This window comes from Neofelis nebulosa, chromosome 4 (genome assembly GCF_028018385.1).
Source record: "Neofelis nebulosa isolate mNeoNeb1 chromosome 4, mNeoNeb1.pri, whole genome shotgun sequence".
In the NCBI taxonomy this organism is placed as follows: domain Eukaryota; kingdom Metazoa; phylum Chordata; class Mammalia; order Carnivora; family Felidae; genus Neofelis; species Neofelis nebulosa.
The window spans coordinates 155,513,235-155,534,054 of NC_080785.1; the positions used below are offsets into that span (position 1 = coordinate 155,513,235).

The following is a 20,820-nucleotide window of genomic DNA, read 5'->3' on the forward strand; positions in this document are numbered from 1 at the left end:
ATGGTGGGTGTGTGCAGCCCTGTGAGCCCTGTCCTGGTTGAGCCCAGGAACTAAAATTCACCTCTGGTGCCTCTTGAAGATCAAGTAAGATTATGAGAGAATTGGGTCTCCACTTCTCTAGTGGGGAACCGATGAAGGTGTCACTTTCCCCTCCGTGCTTTCAGAAAGCCCCCCACTGCAACCCAGTGGGACTGAGTAGATGGCAAGCGTCCCCACACATGAGGGACATTCCTACAAGGATATCTTCTGAGCTCTTTATGTTTTCACAAGTAAATTTTAGGCAGAAAAGTTTAATCCTTTATGCAGGGAACAGGAGAGGGACAGTGATATGTAAATAAATATGACAGGGCTTGACTTCTTTCTTATTTGAGGGATTAAGTCAGTAGTTGATAGTATTAAAAGAGCCAGTTCCCAAGAAAACACTTTAATTTTTTTTAACATTTATTTATTTTTGAGACAGAAAGAGTGTGAGAGAGGGAGGGGCAGAGAGAGGGAGACACAGAATCTGAAGCAGGCTCCAGGCTCTGAGCTGTCAGCACAGAGCCTGACGCGGGGTTCAAACCCACGAAGTAGGACCCTTAACCAAATGAGCCACCTAGGCACCCCCCCCCCCACTAAGAAAACCCTTTAAACTTTGTTTTTCTGGAAAGTCAGAACTAGATGGACATCATCGCTTTCTTCCCCATTCCCTGCCTCCCTCCCCTCAAGGACACCCCTCCCACCGACCTCCAACCTCCGCAATGATCACCCACCTATTTCTCTGTAGCCATGGACACTTGTGCTGTCACTAAAGAAGCAAACACAACTCAGGTCCTGCAAGCCCACCCTCCTCGGATCTGAGCCTGGATCTACAGCCCCTGCAGCAGCCTTCTCCCCCGCCCCCCTTCACTGCCTGCCTCCCATGGTCCCCTGGAGCTTTCTAGTTGGGTTCTCCCCTGCCATACCCCACAGCTGCTTTTGCAGAGAGCAACAGCGGTCTAATGACTAAGCCCACATTTCACCCCCATGACTACTTCTCTTTTTTCCTCGACCTACCTGGTAATTCTTTCCATCTCCTCCTTTTCCTGTCCCTTATGTTGGTTTTCCAGCACTCAGGGGGCGTGGCCTACCTCTCATAAATACAGGTGCAGGCACAGGTGGATACGAACACCCCACATGCCGATGACACATGAACACCTGTCTCCCACCCAGACCGGCCAGCTCAATCCCAACTCCCAATAAGCAGCGACTTCACATCTGTGCTTGGCTAGATCAGGGACCCAGGCTGGGTCAGGCTTTCCACCTGCCACTCTGCATACTGTGCTTGGGAGAATGTGGTGCCATCTATTGTGCTGCCCACATGATTTGGGAGTTGCCCTGGCCTCTTTCTCTCACAGCCACATCCAGTGGTCAGGGATCCTGGGGACTCTCCCTCTGGCTGCCCTGCGGCTGCTCTGTGTCCACCTGGATGGGGACAGCTCTCCCCACTGCCTCCCCTGCCTGTCTGGCCCTGCCCTCCAGCAGGCCACTCTCTCAGCCCAGCTGGAACAGCTTTTTCAAGTTTCAGAGCCAAATGTCTTGTTTCTCTGCTTAAACTAAGTGGAGGGGCACCCGGGTGGCTCAGTCAGTTGAGCGCCCAACTCTTGATTTCGGCTCAGGTCACGATCCCAGGGTCATGGGATCGAGTCCTGCATTGGGCACTGCCCTGAGCGTGGAGTCTGCTTAAGATTGTCTCTCTCTTCCCAGCTTGTGCTCTCTCTCTCTCTCAAAAAAATTCTCTAAGTGAATTAATTCATCTTTGCTGGTACCCTCTGGATCAAGCTTTTCCTCTCTGACTTTATAGTAGCAGTTCCCCTCCCAACACACAACAACACAGTCCCAGGCACACCAACACAGCCCTGCACCCACGCTAGGCTCCCACTCACATTTGTGTCCATGTGAATGAATCGTCCATGTCCTGGCGTGAGTATCTGGAAATGTGCCCTCCTCTCCCTTCTGCAGGCACCGTTCAGGGCTTCAGCCTTCTCCAGGGCCATGTGCCACCCCAGACCTGCCCTGTCCAGGCCTTCGTGTGGACCCAGCCATGAACTCTGAGCTCTGCCCACATGGCTGCACTGATCTGTGTCCTGTCTGCACTCCCTGGACTGCCCTCCTGTGTGGCACCTGGGCCACTATCAAAGTGGGTGACTTGGTGTGTGTTACCGGATAAAAGGAAGCCTTCCTTTCCCCTCAGGAGTTCTGTGTTCAGACATGGAGTGTTCAGATATGACCCCAGTGCTGATAATCTGTTGTGGTTGTTTTCGCTCTGACGGCAGACGCTGATTTAGTCCCATCTTTCTTATCTAGGGTTAAGCATCCATGGCATTCAAGAAGAATGTCCCCCCAATGCTCAGCTCATGCGGCTGGATAACATGCTGCTGGCCGAGGGCGTATCCAGGCCGGAGAGGCGGGGAAGAGGAGGCCCGGTAGCAGCGGCCAACACAGCAACACCAGGTGGCTGTTCAAATGACAATAGCCTTGAACACTCTGACTACAGGGCCAAGCTGTCCCAGATCCGACAGATTTACCACTCTGAGCTAGAGAAATATGAACAGGTGATCTTTCTGCATGGAAGAGTTTCTATCATGTGAATGCGCATTTGTCAGAGCAAAACGTGGAACACTAACCCCCTTTCTTTTGTGGCACAGACTGGGGAGTACACGCACTTGGTCTCACGGCAAAGGTGGCCAATTTTGCTGGAAACCCTTTGCATTCACTTCTCAGTAGCCAGCCTGTGCGGAGGCCGTGGGGGGTGGCAGGTGGCTGGTCCCGCGTGGAGCCCCGAGCCAGCCCGCTGGGTGGTCACAAGCTGGCATGTGCGTCCCCACCCTAGGCCTGCCACGAGTTCACCACGCACGTCACCAACCTTCTCCGGGAGCAGAGCAGGATGAGGCCCGTCTCGCCCAAGGAGATCGAGCGCATGGTCAGTGTCATCCACGGCAAGTTCAGTGCCATCCAGATGCAGCTGAAGCAGAGCACCTGCGAGGCCGTGATGACCCTGCGTTCACGGTTCCTTGATGCCAGGTCAGGCCCTGAGCACTGCCCGCAACCCCAGGGTCAGCTCTTAAGAAGAAGAAACGGCTGCTGGCTTGGGTTTAAGTTCTGGGGGCCTCCGAGCCTGTCCAGGGGCTCCACCCATGGCTGTGGGCATAGCCCTCACACAGCCTCTTGGGAGGCAATTCAGAAGTGTTGACTGCTGCTGTTATAACCGCTAGAAAATCACCGATGGGCGTGAGGGGACATCACTAGAGGCCAGTGTGTACACACTGGCTGAGGCTGTCCATCTTTGCAGGCGTAAGCGGCGGAATTTCAGCAAGCGGGCCACGGAAGTGCTGAATGAGTATTTTTATTCCCATTTGAACAACCCTTATCCCAGTGAAGAAGCCAAAGAAGGGCTGGCCAGGAAGGGCGGCATCACAGTCTCCCAGGTGACGGTCCTCTCCTGCCATGCCTTCCTGAACATAGAAGGGGGAGAAGGTCACGTCCAGTGAGGAGGACACCCAGGGAAGTTCATCAACTGTGTGGAGCACACAGGTGGCGCGTGAGGTCCCTGACACAAGACCAGTGGAGTGTAGAGGGTGGCCCTCTGTGAATTGTAGTCCTTAGCGTCTAATATCATGCTTGTATGGCAGGGATGTCCTGTGTTGCGTGAGAGAGGTGAGGGTGTAAGCGGAGGCGAAGAAAAAGAGCTTGGAGCAAAATTAGGACTTAATTTAGACAGACCAGCTCTCGTGCCAAAGTACCCGTTCAGCTATACTGGGAGAGGTTTGAATGCACGGGTGCTTGATTGTTTCTCCGGTATTCCAGACTGTGTGGCCAGGGTTGTAGGACATCTGGCAACATCTGGCTCCACATGGGGAGTGGTGGTACAGATCAGAGCTGGGACCTGGACGACCTTGGGAGACCCTGGGAGTCTGGACTGCCAGTGTTCTCGGTGGAATTGGGGGCAAGGGAGGTGGCGCTGAGACAAGAGCCCAAGAAACATCTCAGGAGGTTTACAGTGGAATGGTGAGTACAGGCAGCTGACGGTGCGAGGCCGGGGCAGGCCACACCGCAGGGCAGCACCCGGGCCTGTGGCCCCAGGGTGACTGGCAGTAATTCTAGCTCATTGCGCATCACCTTCCGCTCGGAGGCGGCCCCTCCTCCAGCTTTTGAAAGGCAGTTGGATGGCCCGACTTTCCAGCCCAGCCCGGCTGCCTTCAGAACCTGTGCCTTTAGCCAGAAGCCTCTGCCCTGGCCTGGGCCAAGTCTAGCTGCGACTTCATGACAAGGGCACGCAGGAGCCCCACAGGGTTACATAGGCAGCAGGACCTTGCTGACACAGCTGACTGCATTCACTGGGGAACTGCTCTGCGTCCTCGGCACCAAGGCCAGAGCTGAGGTCAGGTGCACTTGCGAAGCGCAGCGGCCACCTCGTGCAGTTGTCTGGAGGACACCCAGACTCGTTTCAGAGCCCGGCACCTACGGAAAGCGGATGGGTCTCGGGTCTAGACTTCGTCTAAGGGGAGGGTCCGTTGGAAACAAGCTTGAAAGGCTCTGGCCACCTTCCGGTGACTCCGACTGACCGAGCAGCGGAATTCTGTGCTGGGAGCCGCTCCTCACTGTGGCGGGTCCCCCGTGACCCGGGACGGCCTGAAGTGGCGGATGGTCAGCAGAGGGGGGATTCTGAATTTGGGGTGCAGATGTGCAAGCCGCGAGGTTCTCATGAGGAGAGGGTAAGGGGGGCACCATTAGCGCAAGTGTCCCAAGTGAGGCCACAGATGTTCTCAAGATAGAATCAGCTGCAGCTGCAGGCTGAGGAGGCCGGGGGGGGGGGGGGGGTGAGGGGCCGTGGATGAGCCTCAGATGGGGTGCTGAGGGGAACCTGGGCAGCAGCTGTAGCTGGCTTGGCCGACAGGGCCAGAGGGACAGGGTAGGGGTGGCCAGTGGCTCCCAGCTGCACTGCTCAAGAGGACAGCCGAGAGCCTGTGCTGTGCCCACACGTGCTTGAGGTGCCCATGTCGGGGTGCAGACCCTGGCCCGGGACCAGCTCTTTCCCCAGCCACCGGGACCCCTATCTGCTCAGGACAGGGCCAGCCTCCCTGCCTCGCCCACACACGAAGTTTGCTCTGCCAGTTAAATTCACATGGAAAACTGCTTGCTACCATTCCTCTGCATACTTCGTTCCACAAAGACGTTCCAGCACATTCCGTGTAGGTAAGTGGGAAGCAAGTGCTGCTCTGGCCACCCTCACACCCAGGGGCAGAAGGGAAGAGACACTGAGGGACAGGAGCACACACAGAGCTTTTTCTTTTCATGGTTAACACAGAAGATAATGTGGGGACATTAAAGGAATACATTTTTAGAAAAGAAAAGGTCATCGAAACCCTGCCACCGTAACTTAACTGTTTATGACTATTGGTTAAACCACATATATTTCACGGCAGGGCCCCAGGCCTTACTGTGGGATATTAAAGTGTTTCTAGTTGTGTATGTCTCCGTGGAAGGCGCTGGCCCTGGGGTCTCACTGATTCTGCCCCCAGGGGAAGTTTCCATTGTCACAATCCTTGGGTGGGGTTGGATGGAGGCCAAGGATGCTGGTCAATGCCCTCCCGTGCTCAGGACAGCCCCGCTGCAGAGAACGACCCAGGAGGAGAAGCCCTGGCCCAGTCCTGGTACAGGTTTGGAGGCCGCTGGGCTCGGCCCGCTTGGCCCTGGGCCAGCTCCTGCACCCGCCGGGCCTGCCTGCTTGTAGGATGGCTGTGACGGCGGCTGTCCCCAGCTGCTCTGAGGACAGGGGCAAGGCGCAAGTGAAAAGGCACTGAGCTCAGCGCTCGACTCCTCCCCACTGCCCTGTCTGTCTGTCCGTCCATGTCATCCTTTGATAAGTTGTGGATCCAGTGTGTTTTTTCCTTAGACCGAATTCCCAGGGATGTGGTTAGTGGGTCCCAGGGGATATGTGTCTCCCTGACTCTCACTTTCCCTAAAGAGGAATCCAGAATTCAGTCTGTTCCTGCCCCTGCAGGGAGTGGATGCTCGTCTCTCCACGTGTCCGACGTGCCTGTGTCCTTCCAGCCACTTCCCGTCCCTGGCTCTCAGGCCTTCCTCTGCCACAGGGCAGGCCGGCTCCGAGGTGGCCCCCACCCGCTGCGGCCACTGCCCTGGGTCCACGGTTCAGTCAGCACCAGCTTCTCAGTCCCAGCCTCTCACCTGGCCCCAGGGCCCCGTGTTGCCACTCAGAGATGTTCCTCCTGGACAGTGGGAGCACGGGCACCTCAGAGAGTGTGCCCATCTGTTCACATTATCTCATTACTGGTCAGCTTTCCCAGTGACTTCTTTCTCTGTGTGTCCACAGGTCTCTAACTGGTTTGGCAACAAAAGAATTCGGTATAAAAAGAACATGGGGAAGTTTCAAGAAGAAGCTACCATTTATACGACTAAAATGGCAGTCGGGGGCCTGGGGAGCCAGGCTAGCTGCCCATCGACACCCAGCTCCGGTGAGTGAGGCCGCCCAGTCCAGGCACTGTCCTTCATGCATGGCCATGCCCACTGAGCTGCAGGGGAAGGGGTGAGGGGGCCAGGGGAGCCAGATGCTGGGAGCTGTGCCCACCACCCCTTCCTGGCTGAGGGGCTGGTAGATCCCACCTGAGGAGTCTCTGTCACTTCTGGGGCTGGAACATCTGTCCCAACACTTCCCACCCCTTCCAGGTTCCTCTGGTCCCTTCCCGCTGACCAGTGCCGGGGATGCACTTGTCACCCTGCAGACACTGGCCTCTCTCCGCCCCGCCCCTGCGGGAGGCAGCTTACGGTCTCAGGTGAGTTTCAGGGCACAATTCGAGGATGCCCTTGGGGTCTCCAACTCAGTATTGGGACAGATATGCAGAGCCCAGGTGGGTGGTGGGTCCTTGGAATGGGTCATCTTGCCAGCCACGTCTCGGCCTCCACAAGCCTCCCTCAGAGGTCCCAGCAATGAGTAGGGGCCCACTGGGTACGTGGTTCATCGTCCTGATGGCTGCAGTTGGACAGAGCTGCCTCAGGGGCACGGCCCTGTGAGGCCCACTTTGTAAAGACCTGTGCGCTTCACTCCCAGTCCCAGGACTCGGTGGTTCACAGTAGCTGCTGGGTGGTGGGCCCGAGGCAAGGGCTGGGGCTGGTGGGATGGAGCCCTCCCTCCCAGTGGACATCTGTACCCCAAGGGGGTAAGAGGGGACAGGCAGACAAGGCCCTGACCATTGGAACATGAAGGCTCTCTAGGCTCAGACCCTTTGCCATGTCAGTGCCTTGGCCTTGCCATAGCTCAGCTGCCCCCTCCCCAGGGCCCAGCTGGGCCAGAGTGAAGATCTGTGTTGGTGACTGGAAAGAAAACGAGCCAGGAATCATGGGCACCTCAGATGTGCCCTCTGGAACCTTCTCAGGATGTTGGGCAGTGTGTTGGACCAGCCAGGACTGGGGGGCCCCATCCGTCTCATGGCCCCTGGTGCCTCCCCTGCATCCCGCTGCCTGTCACAAGGGCCTGGCCCACATGCAGGGTCACTCTAAAGAGGATGTATGGCATCGGGCAGGGCCTTTGCCCACCATTTTCTTCACACAAGTGTACCCTACTGTGCCAGGTGACCCTCCACTGATTTATCCCCAGCCCCATGTTGGTGCAGGGAGTGGATGCCCCCTGGAGCCATTTGGCGGGACCTGATGCTGGGTGGTGCGTATCCCATCACCATGGCAACACCACAGCCCATAATGAGCACCTGGGCTGAACAGGGAGCTCTGGCGCCACCAGGTGGCCGAGCCTCATCTTGCTCTGTGCGTTCCTTGGGGCTCAGTGACTCAAGTATAGTGGGTGTGAGTATGAGAGTGAATTGGGAGTGAGTGTCCCCCAGCGGGGAGCTGATAGACGAGGTCCGCCCTTACCCCTAGAACCATCCCCAGGAGATCTGGAGCTGCCTAAGTCCTGATGTGGCTTCCCTGTAGGCCTCACACAGCAAGTGGGAATGTCCTCGGTCTGGTGGTGGACACCCTTGTGCTGGGCAGGCACAGATGCTCTTCCAAGAGAGCAGGTCAAGGGCTGAGGCCACCCCAGCTGGAAGCCATCACCTTTGCCCTGTGCACTCGAGGAACGTCTGGGCTGCCAGTCCCACACCTGGGCACTCACCTGTCACCTCTCAGTCCTGTGGTTGGACCCCTCCCTTCCACCACCCATGGCCTCCATCCTGGAGCACAGGCCTATGGGTGTCCTTCCGAGGGCAGAGTGTCCCCCAAGGCCAGGCCTCGTCCCCGCTGCTCTCAGACTGATAGCGGAGCACCCCCATGTCCCAGGATGAGGCAGCGCCCTCAGGAAGCCCACAGTCTGTCGATCGCTCACCTGACACTGGCTTGGGGACACGTGCCAAGGAAATAGACCAGGCGAGGTGGGGCAAGGAGCAGGGTCGTGGCCTGGTGGGGTCAGATGAGGAAGAGGGTACAGGCAGGAGGCCTCAGCCTGTAAGGAAAATGCTAGAGAGAGGAAGGTGGAGAGGAGCTTGTGTGGTCTCTGGAGGGACCTAGAACTCAGGGTCACATGGAGGGTGTGACATCACACCTGGGAGCCGGGAGAGGGAATGGCCCTGCTCTCGTGCGCTGCAAACAGGACTCGCCATGGAGCAGGCCACCCGCGAAGAGCCATTTTCAGTGGTGGTTTCCTTACGGTGGGTGGGGGATCCTGTGGACAAACATCCTGAGGCTGTCCCTGTGCCACAGACAAAGCCCCAGGCCTGGTAGCCTTGGCTGTCACCCTGCTGGCTGCCGAGCCAGACCACCATCCAGCCAGGGTTCCAAGCCCCTTCCCGGTCATTGCGTCTGGCCGTGATGTTTCAGGGACTGTCATCAGCTCCGGGCCTGACAGGGTCTGCGTCCCCCTCAGAAAGTGTAGAAGTCTTGGCTGTGCCACGATGCCATATCAGTCCCTGACCAGAGCCCCGTAGGTGGCCAGTGGAGGCCGCTTCCTGCCGAGGAAGCAGGTCCACATCAGGGGTCAGGTGGCAAGGCCACCTGTAACTCAAGAGGGACCCCTGCGTCTGCCCCCTGTCTCCTGGCTCCTTTCCTCGGTTCTCGGGGACGTGGGGTGGGACGGGCCGTCGGTATCATGGGCGGCCTTCTGACGCTCAGTCTCTGTCTTCTCAGGCCAGGGGCAGCCGGCTGGGAGCCGCCACCCCGGTGTTGACCGCTTCCCCCTCCGGAGACCCCGGGAGCATCAACTCAGATGCATCTAATTAAGTTTGGGGGACAAGCAGGACAGCAGACTGCGTGACCCGCCACAGTTTGCTGGCACTTGACCTTTTACTGCGCGTGCAGCCCATTATACCTCAGAAAACCCAGAACCATTGGGTTGCTGCTGTCCGTTGCTTGCCGGCTGGGATTCGAAATGGTCTGAGATGCTCTCATTTTCTCGATTCAGTTTGGGGTTTTTTTTTCATAGTAATTTTATGATAAGACTGTGCATTGTTTCTTCCAGGACTTGTCACAATCCTCCCATTACAATTTTTGACTTCTTTTCACGTTGATGTTGTTCACACAAGGTTTGTTTCCGGCCACGGCGGTAGCTGGGCGGTGTGTGAGCCGTGAGTCTGTCCGCTCGTTTGTCCCTCCGTGTGCCGACTGGCCCAGACGCCGCCTTCCCCACTCGCTTCTGCTGTATCATTTCATTATGCTTTTGTTTAAGTCTGTTGTGAGCTCAGAATTTTACTGGGAATTGGTTTTGTATTTTTCTCTGTTAATATAAGTTCTTCCATTCTCAGTTGACGTGTCACTAAAGACAATAAATTTCCCAAGTGCTTTCCTGCGTCTGTGCTCATGAAGTGCTGAGGCCCCGAGGCCTTCCCTGATTCCTGGGAGTCCTTCTTGGTCCCCTCACCCCTCTCCTCCTCTGCCTCCTCGTCTCTCTCCGCCAGCGAGCGTGGGGGTCAAGAGGAGCTCGGCCCAGCCACGGGTTTGTCACCACACCGTGTCCACACTCCATCTCTGTTGCTATTGAAGAGCCGGGAAGTGACTCTGTCGTGCGGGCGGTACAAAAGGGCCTGCGTAGAAAGCATCACAACCCGCCTGGGCCGGGCCCCTTCTCCGTAGGTGACCACTGCCGGGCAGGGCTCAGCGTATCCTGCCAAGATGGCCTGTGATATATCCCAGCGTGCGTGTCCCCACCTTGCACACGCTGCTGTTCTCCGCACGGTACAGCTTGGGGCAGCCACCGCCTCTGTGTCTGACCAGGATTTTCCTCCAGCGAACGAAGCGCCATGGCAGGAGCCCCTCAGCCTCAGCGCTGAACATGTAGTTGGGGCCCACGTCAGTGGCTGTGGGCCCACGATGCCACTCAGCTCGGGGCCTCTGTGGGGCTGCTCTGGGAACCTGCCCCAGCCAGGCGTTTGCACAGTCGCTGGCGTGGCTGCCCTTCCTCTTCCCTCACCGCCTTGCAAGCCTTCAGGGCGGCCGAGAGGCAGCCATCAGGGCCCTCCCGGTGCAACAGTGGTTTCCCCCTTGCCCTCCTAGCAATACTTCACCACGTCCCTGCTAGCAGGAGCTATTTGGGTGCTGGGCAACCCCAAAACTACAGCTGGCCGGGGAGGGGGTGTCTCAGTCGGTCCAGGCAGTTGTGGGACAGGAGGGACATCTGAGGTGAGGCGTGGTTCCCTTGCCAGCCCTTTGGCCTTGGTCGGGACCAGCCCTGCACTGCAGACTCCTTGCAATGCTCAATGTGGGTTTTTTATTGTTTGCAACCTGAAGGTGGCAGCTGACTCCCTCCCCCTGCCCTAAGTGCCTGTCCCCAGGTCTAAAGAGCCTGCTTCCTGGTTCCCTGCAGCCCAAGACTCACTGACAGACCCAGGCCCTGGTCTAGTGAAATTATATTCTAGAGAAAAAGGAGAATAAACATGAGCAGAAGTCGGCGGTGCGTTCAGGGCTGGCCTCTGGGAAAAGGTGCCTTCACCACCACCCCCCCCCGCCATTTTTAAAATTTATTTGTTTTGTGAGAGAGACAGAGTGGGGGAGGGGCAGGGGGAGAGAGAGAGAGAGAGAATGAGAGAATCCCAAGCAGGCTCTGCACTGTCAGCACAGAGCCCGAAGCAGGGGCTCGATCTCACCAACCATGAGATCGTGACCTGAACTGAAATTAAGAATTGGACACTTAACTGACTGAGCCACCCAGGCTCCCCTTTATCCTTTATGCAAATTGTGTAAGGGGTGCGCCTGGGTGACTCAGTCGGTTGAGCCTCCAATTTCAGTTTAGGTCATGATTTCACAGTTTGTGGGTTCAAGCCCCACGTTGGGCTTTCCACTGACAGCGTAGAGGCTCCTTCAGATTTTCTGTCTCCCTCTCTCTCTCTGTTCCTCTCCGGCTTGTGTGCTCTCTCTCTCTCTCTCTCTCTCTCTCTCAAAAATAAAAATAAACATTTAAAAAATTGTGATAAATATATAGAGCAAAATATGCCATTTTAGTCATTTCAAGTGAATAATTTCAGTGGCATTGATTACATTCACAGTGTGATTGTGAAATCACCACCTCTATCTAGTTCCAGAACATTTCCTTCACCCCAAAGGATACCCCATCCCCACCAGCAGTCACTCCGCATCCCCTCCCCCAGCCCCTGGCAAGCACCGATCTGCCTTCTCTCCCTTCTGTGACTATGGACTTGCCTGTTCTGGACGTTTCATATACTTGGAATCGCACTCTGTGGCCTTTTGTGACTGGCTTCTTTCACTCAGCATGTTTTTGAGGTTCATCGTGTTGCAGCGTGAGTTAGGGCTTCATTCCTTTTTATGACTGAATATCTCATTGGAGAAGGTGGATTTATATATATGTTATATATGTTATATATATTATGTTATATATATTATATGTTATATATGTTATATATTATGTATGTTATATATTATGTATGCTATATATTATATATAACATACATAATATATAAGATATATATATATATATATATATATATATATATATATATATAAAACAAGTTAAAAACCCTCCTAAAGACCCAGCTCCAGGCCTGCAGCCCAGAGAACCACAGTCCGAATTCACACCATGGCCACAAGAGGGCGCGCGTGAGCGGGAGGCCAAGCCGTAGGAGGGCTCCTGCGTCAGGCTGGGAACCGCAAGTCGCTGCTTTGTCTGTGTCTCTCGGGAACCCCCGGTCACCGCTGTCTTCCACGCCCACACCCTCCACCTCTACCTCACACCTCTCTGTTGCCCAGATGACCTGTCCCGGAGCATCCCACCCTCTCTCACCCTCAAGATTTCCCCGGTGTAGCTGTCCCAGTTACCCTCCCACATGGAGGGGCCCCTGGCCAACTCTTTGCTGGGAATCTACACCCCACCCCCCCCCCCCCCCCACCCCGAGCTGACTGACTGTGCTCCAGTCTCGGGTTCTTTCTTGAACCAGTCAGTGGCCTTATCGCTCCACTGAACCCACGCTGCTCTGTCTGGCGGTCACTTCTCAATGCTAATGCAGCTTCATTTCCTTCCTGCTCCTGAAATCTAGTCTTCTGTCTTCCATGACATCCTCTCTTGCTTGGTTTCTGTGCCATATTCTGGCTTCTCCGGACTTCCAAATTTCTCTCTCCTGAACACAACTAATACATCCAGCCGTGTGACAGACACCCCAACCCTGACGGCCCAGAGCTGAACTACCTTCCCTCCATGGCATCGTATTCTCCCTGCGGCTCGGTCCACCCCACTCCCACTCAACAGCAAGTCAGGTGTGTACCCCCCCAACCCCGCCTGAATTTGCCCACCCACCACCTGGGTGATCACGGGGCTTGGAGGTGCATGATCAGGGTTTTCATCTGAGGGGACCCATCAGGAGAGGGAACTGGAGGCCACAGCAGAGAGAGGAGATGGGGGCGGGGGGCGGGGAGGGGGGAGGGAGCGCGGTGTGAGAGGTCCAGCGGTCCCTCCACCTACCACCAGGGGTCGCCGTGGCCCGCAGACCCTGCCAGAGAGCACAGAGCTGGGGGTCTGGACGCCTGCCTCTACCAAGGACATAAGACCCCCTCACCTTGTGGCTGTGCTGTCCAAGGGCTGATCCACGTAAAGGGCCGGGCTCGGCAAGAAACGGGACCTCATTCGTCACTATTACTATCATTATTATTCAACTTGTCTCTTGCAATGCGTCTTTTTGAAGTGGGAATAGAAAGTAAAGCTCAGTAGGAATCGTGTGAGACAGCACTGAGACGATGTGCACGTAGGGGGCGCTCTCAGAAGGTGTGGGCTATCCTGTACCCCTTCTGCCGAAGGGACACCAAGGAGGCCGGTCGTCTGAGCAAGATCGGCCTGGCTGTGACTGCCAGAATAAACTGACAGACTTCCCCCGTCTCTCTGTCCGTTCTCCACGGGGACGCCAGAGGGCGATCTTACAACGTAAATCAGATCCAGGCCTATTTACTTAGCTAACCTGGTTTCCCTTCTCTTCCCTCTCGGAATCCAATTCCCCCTCCTGTGTCTCCTCCAAGCCCAACAAAGTCGATCTCGTCTCCCTCCTCGCCAACCTCATTACCCGTCCTATAAAGCATTCCCACCCCAGGGCCTTTGCACTGAGTGCCTGCCTGACTGCCCTCTCTTCCCGTCTTTGACTAGAGCTAACTGCTCTACCGCTCCCTCTGCTCCCATCCCACTCCCTCCCAAACCCCTCTTCCCAGGCCCTGACCTCTCAGAGTCCCTGACTCCAGCATCCTGGGACTTCAGTCTAGCGAGGGGTGGCTAAGATGCTGGGGGCGTTGTCATGTCTCCTGCCTTGCACCTCATTCTCTTCTGGGGTAGAGATAGGGCGATTCCCGCAGTTGCGGGGGCGGGGGCAACTGCCCTGAAATCCTGGGGAGGAGAGTGGACTGTGTGTTCCTAGAGGCAAGGCTGCCCCTCTCTGTCCTCAACCTCACGACTGCCTGGTTGATGGGGAAGTCCTGGGGAGGGCTGAGGGGTGAGGAGAGCTGGGGTCTGTGTATGGGGAAGGTTTCCGACTTCAATCACCCCACGTTGGTCGTGGGTCGAAGTTTCCCGCAGCTTCTGGTTAAATTTCATGATCTCTCCTGGGGCGGGTAGGGTTAGGGAATCTGGCAGGCAACTGGTCTCTGTCCAACTAGACCCCGCCCCTCATCGACCCACCTCCTCTCAGGGACCTCGGCTCGGCTCGAGTATTCAAGACCCCTAGTCTGGTCCCTCCCCTCGTCTGGCCCCTCTCCTTGTGCGGTCCCGCCCCAAGCCCTGGGTTCATCTTCTATTGGGGGTGTTGGGCCCGCCCCCGGGTCCTGGCCCCGCCTCTTATCGCCCTGAAGCTTTTCCCCTCGCGAGAGCTGCTCCCGGCCTCTGGCCTTCTCCACCTCCCGGGAAGGAGTCAGGGTCTGGGACAGAGGGGAGGGTCAGAGGGGAGGGTCAGAGACTGGGGTTCTGGTGGCTGCCGCCCTGGGTCCCGGACGCCGCCCCCTCCCCCAGGCCCTGGGCTCAGAGGGGCCCAGGTCGAAACCCCTTTCAGGTTTCCCTCCCACCTCACCCGCACCCCAGTCTCCTGCCTCCAAGAATGGCCACAGCCTCCCACCCTTCACAAAAGATGTGATCCTTGAAATAGGGGGTTTGAGACCCCCCCCCCCCCGCGGGAGTTTGGAGGTTCCCCACGACCAAGCCCTAGTTGAAATTTCCAGATCCCCTGGACCAGTCCACGGGAAGACTTAGAAGGCTCCTAGAGTCCAGGTTGCAGAGGTATATCCAGGCGCAGGTTAAGTGCACTGTGGCAGTTTCAAGGTCCCCGCGTGCAGTTTCAAGATAGGAAGTCCAGTGCCTGATGAGGGCCCATATCCAATCGTTAGTAAAGATTTCTGTTCCCCTAAGACTCCAGGAGGTGTTTCAAGACCCTCCACACCAGAACCCTGGAGGAGGGGTCGGGAGGCCCTCAGACACTGGTGGGGAAATTGAGGCCCTGATTTAGGTGCTTTGGGGAGTTTTAACGTCCCCCACTCAATATCACTGCAAAGTTCAGGGGTGGGGGGGTGGCAGTAGCCTAGGGAGGGGAGCCCAGAACACCTCAACTCAAACCCTGCCCCCTCCTGCATGTTACTGAGGGTAAGAATGCAGTTAGTGAGCACCTACTGCATGCCAACTTGTGTTCACTGAGACCCGAAGAAGCAGAGGCGATTGTTGGGCCTACTGTTCTTCAGCTGAGAGAAACTGAGGCTGTGAAGTTGACAGAGGTCGGGGCCTAGGTTTGACCCAAGAAGCTAGGCTTTGTGTTCAGGGGTCTCTGTGGTGACCCCGCAAGGGTTCATCCAGAGCCCCCAGCCCCACTGAGAGGGACCATGGGAGTCATGGAGGGTGTGTGAGTAAGGGAGTGACTGGAGCTTCTGGAAAGCTGGAGACACTCAGGCCCACCTGCTCCCCCTATGGCCTCCAGGGGATGCCTCAGCCCAAAAGATGAGGTTGCCCAGGCTGCTATCTTGGTTCCAGTAGGAAACAGGCTTCCAAGTCCAGTATCTGCCCCTGTGACCCCAGGATACCAAGTTAACTGGCTGAGCCTCAGTTTCCCCGTCTGTCAACTGAGGCAATAACAGAAACAGCCTCACTGGGAGGGATCAGAGAAGAGATGTAAGTAAAGTGCTTTAGCAGTAGGTGCCTAATGGATGTGTGGGCCACCTGCCCGGCCCGTGTGGCTCAGGACAGGTGGATGGGCAAATAGCACCGAAACATGGCCACAAGGCAAAGAACACATTTTGGGAAGAGACACTCAGGTCCCCTTGGGCCACACTGAACCCAAAGGGCCTGGGGGTCATCCAGAGGCCCGGGAGGGGTTGGACGCACAGAGGGGTGTAGGTGCGGGGTGCTCGGGCTGCCTGACCTCCCCTCTGTGTGGTCAAGGGAGCCAGAGCTTCCTGTGAAAAATCTGCCCAATTACAGGCTCTTGGCTGCAGGGAATAATAGCCGTAAAGGGGTGAACTCCCCATCGTCAGGGTCATGCAAGCAGACAAGGGGTCTCCAACAGCAGCTGGACCAAGAGGCCAACCCAAGAGACCCGATTCTTCAAGGACACCCCAGGAGGCAGGTCACAGCCTGACGACATGAGACAGAAGGTAGCACCACCCAGCGGCTAGATTGCTCAGATGACAGGTTCCAAAGAGCTCGAAAACGAGCATTCCTCGGCTCTGGGCACTGGGCAGGCCACTCCTGCTTGGTGAAACGTAAGCTGGGCCTGGCCCCGTGGACTGCGTGTTTTTCCAGTGGCTTCTTCAGCCACAGCCTGACCACAACCTAGATTCCGTTGGGTCGGCCATTTCCAAGTGTTTGTGTTCAGCCGGGCCAGACGGCAGACGGGGGCCAAGGCCAGGGGCCCAGGCCTCCCAAAAGGGAGGAGGAGCATCCTCGGGCCTCTGCCTGGACATCCCTCTGCCTAGAAGCCCCCCATTAAAGCCACTCAGCAGCCAAATGACAAGAAGCTTATGTGTAAAAGCTCCCTGGCCAGGTGCAAACACATGACCCTTGGCAAAGCTGACTTATTTGAGCCTCACTGTTCTGTCCTTCAGACTTTCGGGTTAGCTTGGGACCAGGTCAGCAGGCAGTTTCAAGTAGGAGGCCAGGGTAATGTACGTATGCCTTACCTCCCTACAGCACCCTGGGCAAAGTACTCGCCTCTCTCAGCCTTGGTTTCCTGAGCTTTAAAATGGGGATAATAATGGAACCCTCGAAGGGTTATTAACAGGATGCAAACCAATGCAGAGCAGGTGCTTCACAAACCAGAGGTCTCGTCTGCTCCTCCTGGTTGGATAAAGAGCTCCCTGAGGGCAAAGGCCGGGTCCTCAAGAAGCGGTCGTGAGTTGGGGTCTGTCCGACCGTGTCATTCCCCTGCTTAAAATCCTCACGGACAAAAAAAAGTAAACTCTAAAACCAGTCTTCAAGACCTCTGGACCTCTGATTTGGGTTTGACAAACTCCTATTCACCCTTCAAAGCCCATATTAAATGCTCGTTTCCCCAGAAAACCTTCCCTGGGTGCTCCTCTCGGTTTTCCCAACCCCTGGCCCCAAAGGCTGGGATATCTGCACCTGTCTTAGTCTTGCTCTTTAGAATGGGGCTCTGTGAGGGCCAGTCCAGGGGCTGAGTCTGTGAATGATCAAGTGTATTTGTAGCCACAGGTCTGCATGTAGACATCACATGGGAACATATAAGCACATCTGTGTGTGTGTGTGTGTATGTGTGTGTGTGTGTGTGTGTGTCCGTCCCTGCGCTGGGCCCCAGGATAAGCCGCCAGGCCAACTTCCCCCAGACCATCTGAGACATCCACGTCTTTACAAGGCTGGGAGAGTGGGCTGAGCAGGGGCCCTTTACGAGGGAGCCTCGCTCGGCTGGGAACTCATTGCTCCGCCAACGTTCAACCGGAAAAAACCGGAGGTATGAGCAGCCGGCCTCAGCTCCCACCACGCTGGCACCAGGTCTTGAGCTGCACCATTAACGCTCAAGCTCCATCTGGGGCAAAAGGGGAGGCTGGGATCCGGGGAAGGGCTGAGTGCTGAGTGGGAGCTCCCCTCCCACGCCTTGATGGAGGCCCCACCAGGCAGCCTTCAAGGACATACCTGAGGTTCGGCAGCACCCGGCCTGCCAGCCCCCAGGGCTGAGTCAGCAGGAAGGGATTCGGGACTTCCCAGGAAAGGCCCCTGGGACCTTGAGGCCCCCTCCCCAGCTTCCAGCCCCCCGCCCACGCCCTCCCCAGGGCTCCAAAAGGGTAGGAGGTGCCACACGTGTCCGGCTGTGGCCCAGTGTGCTTGGAGGGACTGAATCGTGGGAAGTCGTGGGGGGGGGGGGGGGTTATGATCAGTCCTGACTCGGGCCGTTCCAGCCATCTGGGGGTCAGAACATCCCCAAGTGCAGGGAGACTGTGGCTGTGTCCATGCTACATGACGCACAGGTGCGCTTGGCTGCACGCACACGGGCCTGCGTGTCAGGCGTGCGTCCCCCCGGGGTGGCTGGTAAGGGTGCACGTCCAGCGTATTCCCCACATCCGGCAAGTCGGATGGGGGGTTGGTGACCGCATGTGGGGCTATAATGGAGAGTGACAGCATCACCCAAATGGGTGATGAAAAGGGGTCCCCAGTGGTGTGGGAGGGCATGTCTGGGGAGGACAGGGACGGGGTGTGACGAGCACAGTGTGACCTTGGGACGGATGATGAGGGAGACTGGCTCCACCGTGCGTGGCTCCATGTGGTGGTTGTGACCCTGGGTAGGACAGTGTGTGTGGTCCGGCATATACACCAACATGTCGGTGCCTGGTCCTTCCCTCACCTTTGGGGTCTCCTCCCTCCTGCCTGCTCAGAGCCCCCACCCGAGGCCCTGGGAGAGGGGTCAGGCAGCAGGACGTCAGCATTCACCTGGACTGCTCTCTCTCTGCTGGCACCCTGCCTCTGTTTCCACCACTCCCCCCAGCCGACGGAGGCCAGGTCTCCCCGCCAGGCTGGCTCCAGTCTTTGGGGTCTGAGACTGGGACGTACCCAACTCCGAGGGCTGATGAGAGAGACAGACGGGGCCGGGGAAGTGGTGGGTGGCCACGCCAGGCCCACGAGGCCCCGATGGAGGCGCCAGCAATGTTCAGCCAGGACAGGAGGCAGCCGAGGGGGAGGGGGCGCTGGACTGCAGGGTTTGGACCCCACAAGGGCTGCCACGTGGGAAGAAGCAGACCACAGTTCCATGAAAGAAACACTTTCCAACAAGCTGAATCCCGCACCAGTTCCAGAGGAGTCTTTGTCATGAGCGAGTGTGCACACCTCCACCGCTCCAGCACCTTCTTTGGCTCCCGATCACCTGCTAGAGATAGCTCAGGCTTCTGACTCGGCGTTCAAGGCTCCGTTCGTCTCCCCTGCGTGCTTCGCTTGTGCTCCTTTCTGCCCTCCGTGCCTGCCTGAGGTTTCCCTCCTCCAGCCTTCCCAGACACATTTCTAGCTGCCAGGAATGCCCTTCCTGCCTTGCCTGCTGGGCAAACTCCTACGCCATCCTTCAGGACCCAGCACCTATGTCCCCTTCTCTGGGAAACATTGCCCTTCCCCCACTCCCAGCCCACAGTGTCCCTGTTTGCTTTGTGACCCTGGGCCAATTTCAGCTGTGAAATGGGGGTTGTATGAAAATTACCCTCCCTACAAGTCTATTTTGACCTCCAAGACAACAAGTGTACATTAAAAGCCCTTGAAGTGAGGGGTGTCTGGGTGGCTCAGTCAGTTAAGCATCTGACTCTCGATTTCAGCTCAAATCATGCTCTCACGGTTCGTGGGACTGAGCGCTGACAGCGTGGAGCCTGTTGGGATTGTCTCTCTCTCTCTCTCTCCCTCTCTCTGCCCCTCCCCTGCTCGTATGCTCTCTCTCTCTCTCTCTCTCTCTCTCTCTCAAAATAACTAAATAAACATTAAAAAGATAATAAATGCCCTTAAAGTGAGTTAGTTCTTGGGGGAGCAGGGAGGCCTTGCATCCAGTCAGTGCTTAATGTGTGTTCATGATCGTCTTCCTCCTCTTTGATTCTGCGGTTTTAAGACTCTCTTGTTTTAAGCATTGTTCCAAGATTCTTCTCCCACTCACAGTGCTAGGAATTTTAAGAACCCCTGGTTCTAAAATTATAAGAGTCTGAAATGCCGTGGGCGGGACCAAGGGCCTCCTTGTGCCCTGAGCTGACCCCAGGGTGGCTGGAGCCAGGGTCTCTGGGTGGGGGGGGGGGGGGCTCATGACCCCCCTCTTCCCCAGACTTGAGGGGGTGTGGTCTGGCAGCCCCAGTTTGGGGGGAGAGCAATGGATTTACCAGGAGGCGGATGGCCAAGGTTCCAGAACGGGGGGGGGGGGGGGGGGTTGGCGGGGGGTGAGGCTGAACTCCCCCTCTGCTCAAACAGGGTCACAAGGCAGCAGCAAGGGGCACGGGGCTGTCAGCTCAGGGCGATGGCTTCTTTGGGAGACTCAGTTTCCTCATCTGGAAACTGGAGCCAGGCGCTGTCCTCTTAAACAGTGTCGGCAGGGATGGGCAGGAGCTGAGGCTACAGTCCCTGCCCGGTGCCAAGCATTCACTTCGGCTGTGCCTTCCACCTGGAACGTCCTCCCTGATCCGCTTCCCTCTGGGAGCCCCTCTCAGTCCTGGCCTGGCCCCGCATCTGGGGAGGGGCTTCAAGAGGACGCCCACCCACCCCTGCCCCACCCCAGGGAAGGGAGGCCAGCTGCCCGCCCCAAACCCAGCTGCCCCAGGCCTGGCAGCAGCCACAGCCCCGACACTTTCTCAATGAAAGGTATTTGGCCACGGAGACTGACACCTCATCACCCTCAGCCTGGAAGCCAGCTTTACCCGCCGGCTGCGGTGGGGGGGCCCCCCCGGCTCTTCCTGTTCCCCAGGACCCCACGGGGCAGCCCAGAGCCCAGGTTCCCTTGGGTGAGGAACTCCCCCTCCGAGCCTCCCTGTCAGCTAGGGGTGTAGACACAGTGTGTTGTGGATCAACGCACACGCTCCCTGGCTCCCAAGGCATCTCAAAGCATCTCTCCACTCCTGTGCATTTTAGCCTATCCAGGCAGAGGCTGGGGCGCCGGCCCCCCCCGGGGCCGCCCAAACCTGGACTCCAGCAGAGTTCTGAGGCCCACCCTCAGAGACTGGGGCTGAGGCCTCTGGGTTTGTCAGATTCTCCCTGACCCCCTAGGCCCCCTAGCCTACCCCTGGCCAAGGGAAGAGGTTCCCACGAAGGGAATGGCCTGAGCCAAGGCATGAGGGCTGGAGAGGTTGAGAGCTGTCAGACTGAGCTGGACCGGAGCCAGCGGACCATGTGGGCCCAGGGCTGACCCCGCAGGTGTGCTGGGGTCCATG

The 20,820-nt window shown here is 57.2% G+C and overlaps 1 protein-coding gene across 3 annotated transcripts in view; it reads left to right on the forward strand.

Annotated features, from left to right (window-relative positions):
* The window catches only part of PBX4 (PBX homeobox 4), a 48,299-nt gene extending 38,487 nt beyond the window's left edge, over positions 1 to 9,812 (forward strand). For all 3 annotated transcript variants that reach the window (XM_058727301.1, XM_058727299.1, XM_058727300.1), the window contains 6 exons: positions 2,326 to 2,573; positions 2,852 to 3,042; positions 3,311 to 3,446; positions 6,353 to 6,494; positions 6,706 to 6,812; positions 9,154 to 9,812. In XM_058727301.1, the coding sequence (XP_058583284.1) occupies positions 2,326 to 2,573; positions 2,852 to 3,042; positions 3,311 to 3,446; positions 6,353 to 6,494; positions 6,706 to 6,812; positions 9,154 to 9,246 (917 nt within the window). In that variant the 3' untranslated portion in view covers positions 9,247 to 9,812. The remainder of the gene's footprint in view (positions 1 to 2,325; positions 2,574 to 2,851; positions 3,043 to 3,310; positions 3,447 to 6,352; positions 6,495 to 6,705; positions 6,813 to 9,153) is intronic.
* The last annotated feature ends 11,008 nt before the right edge of the window (positions 9,813 to 20,820 follow it).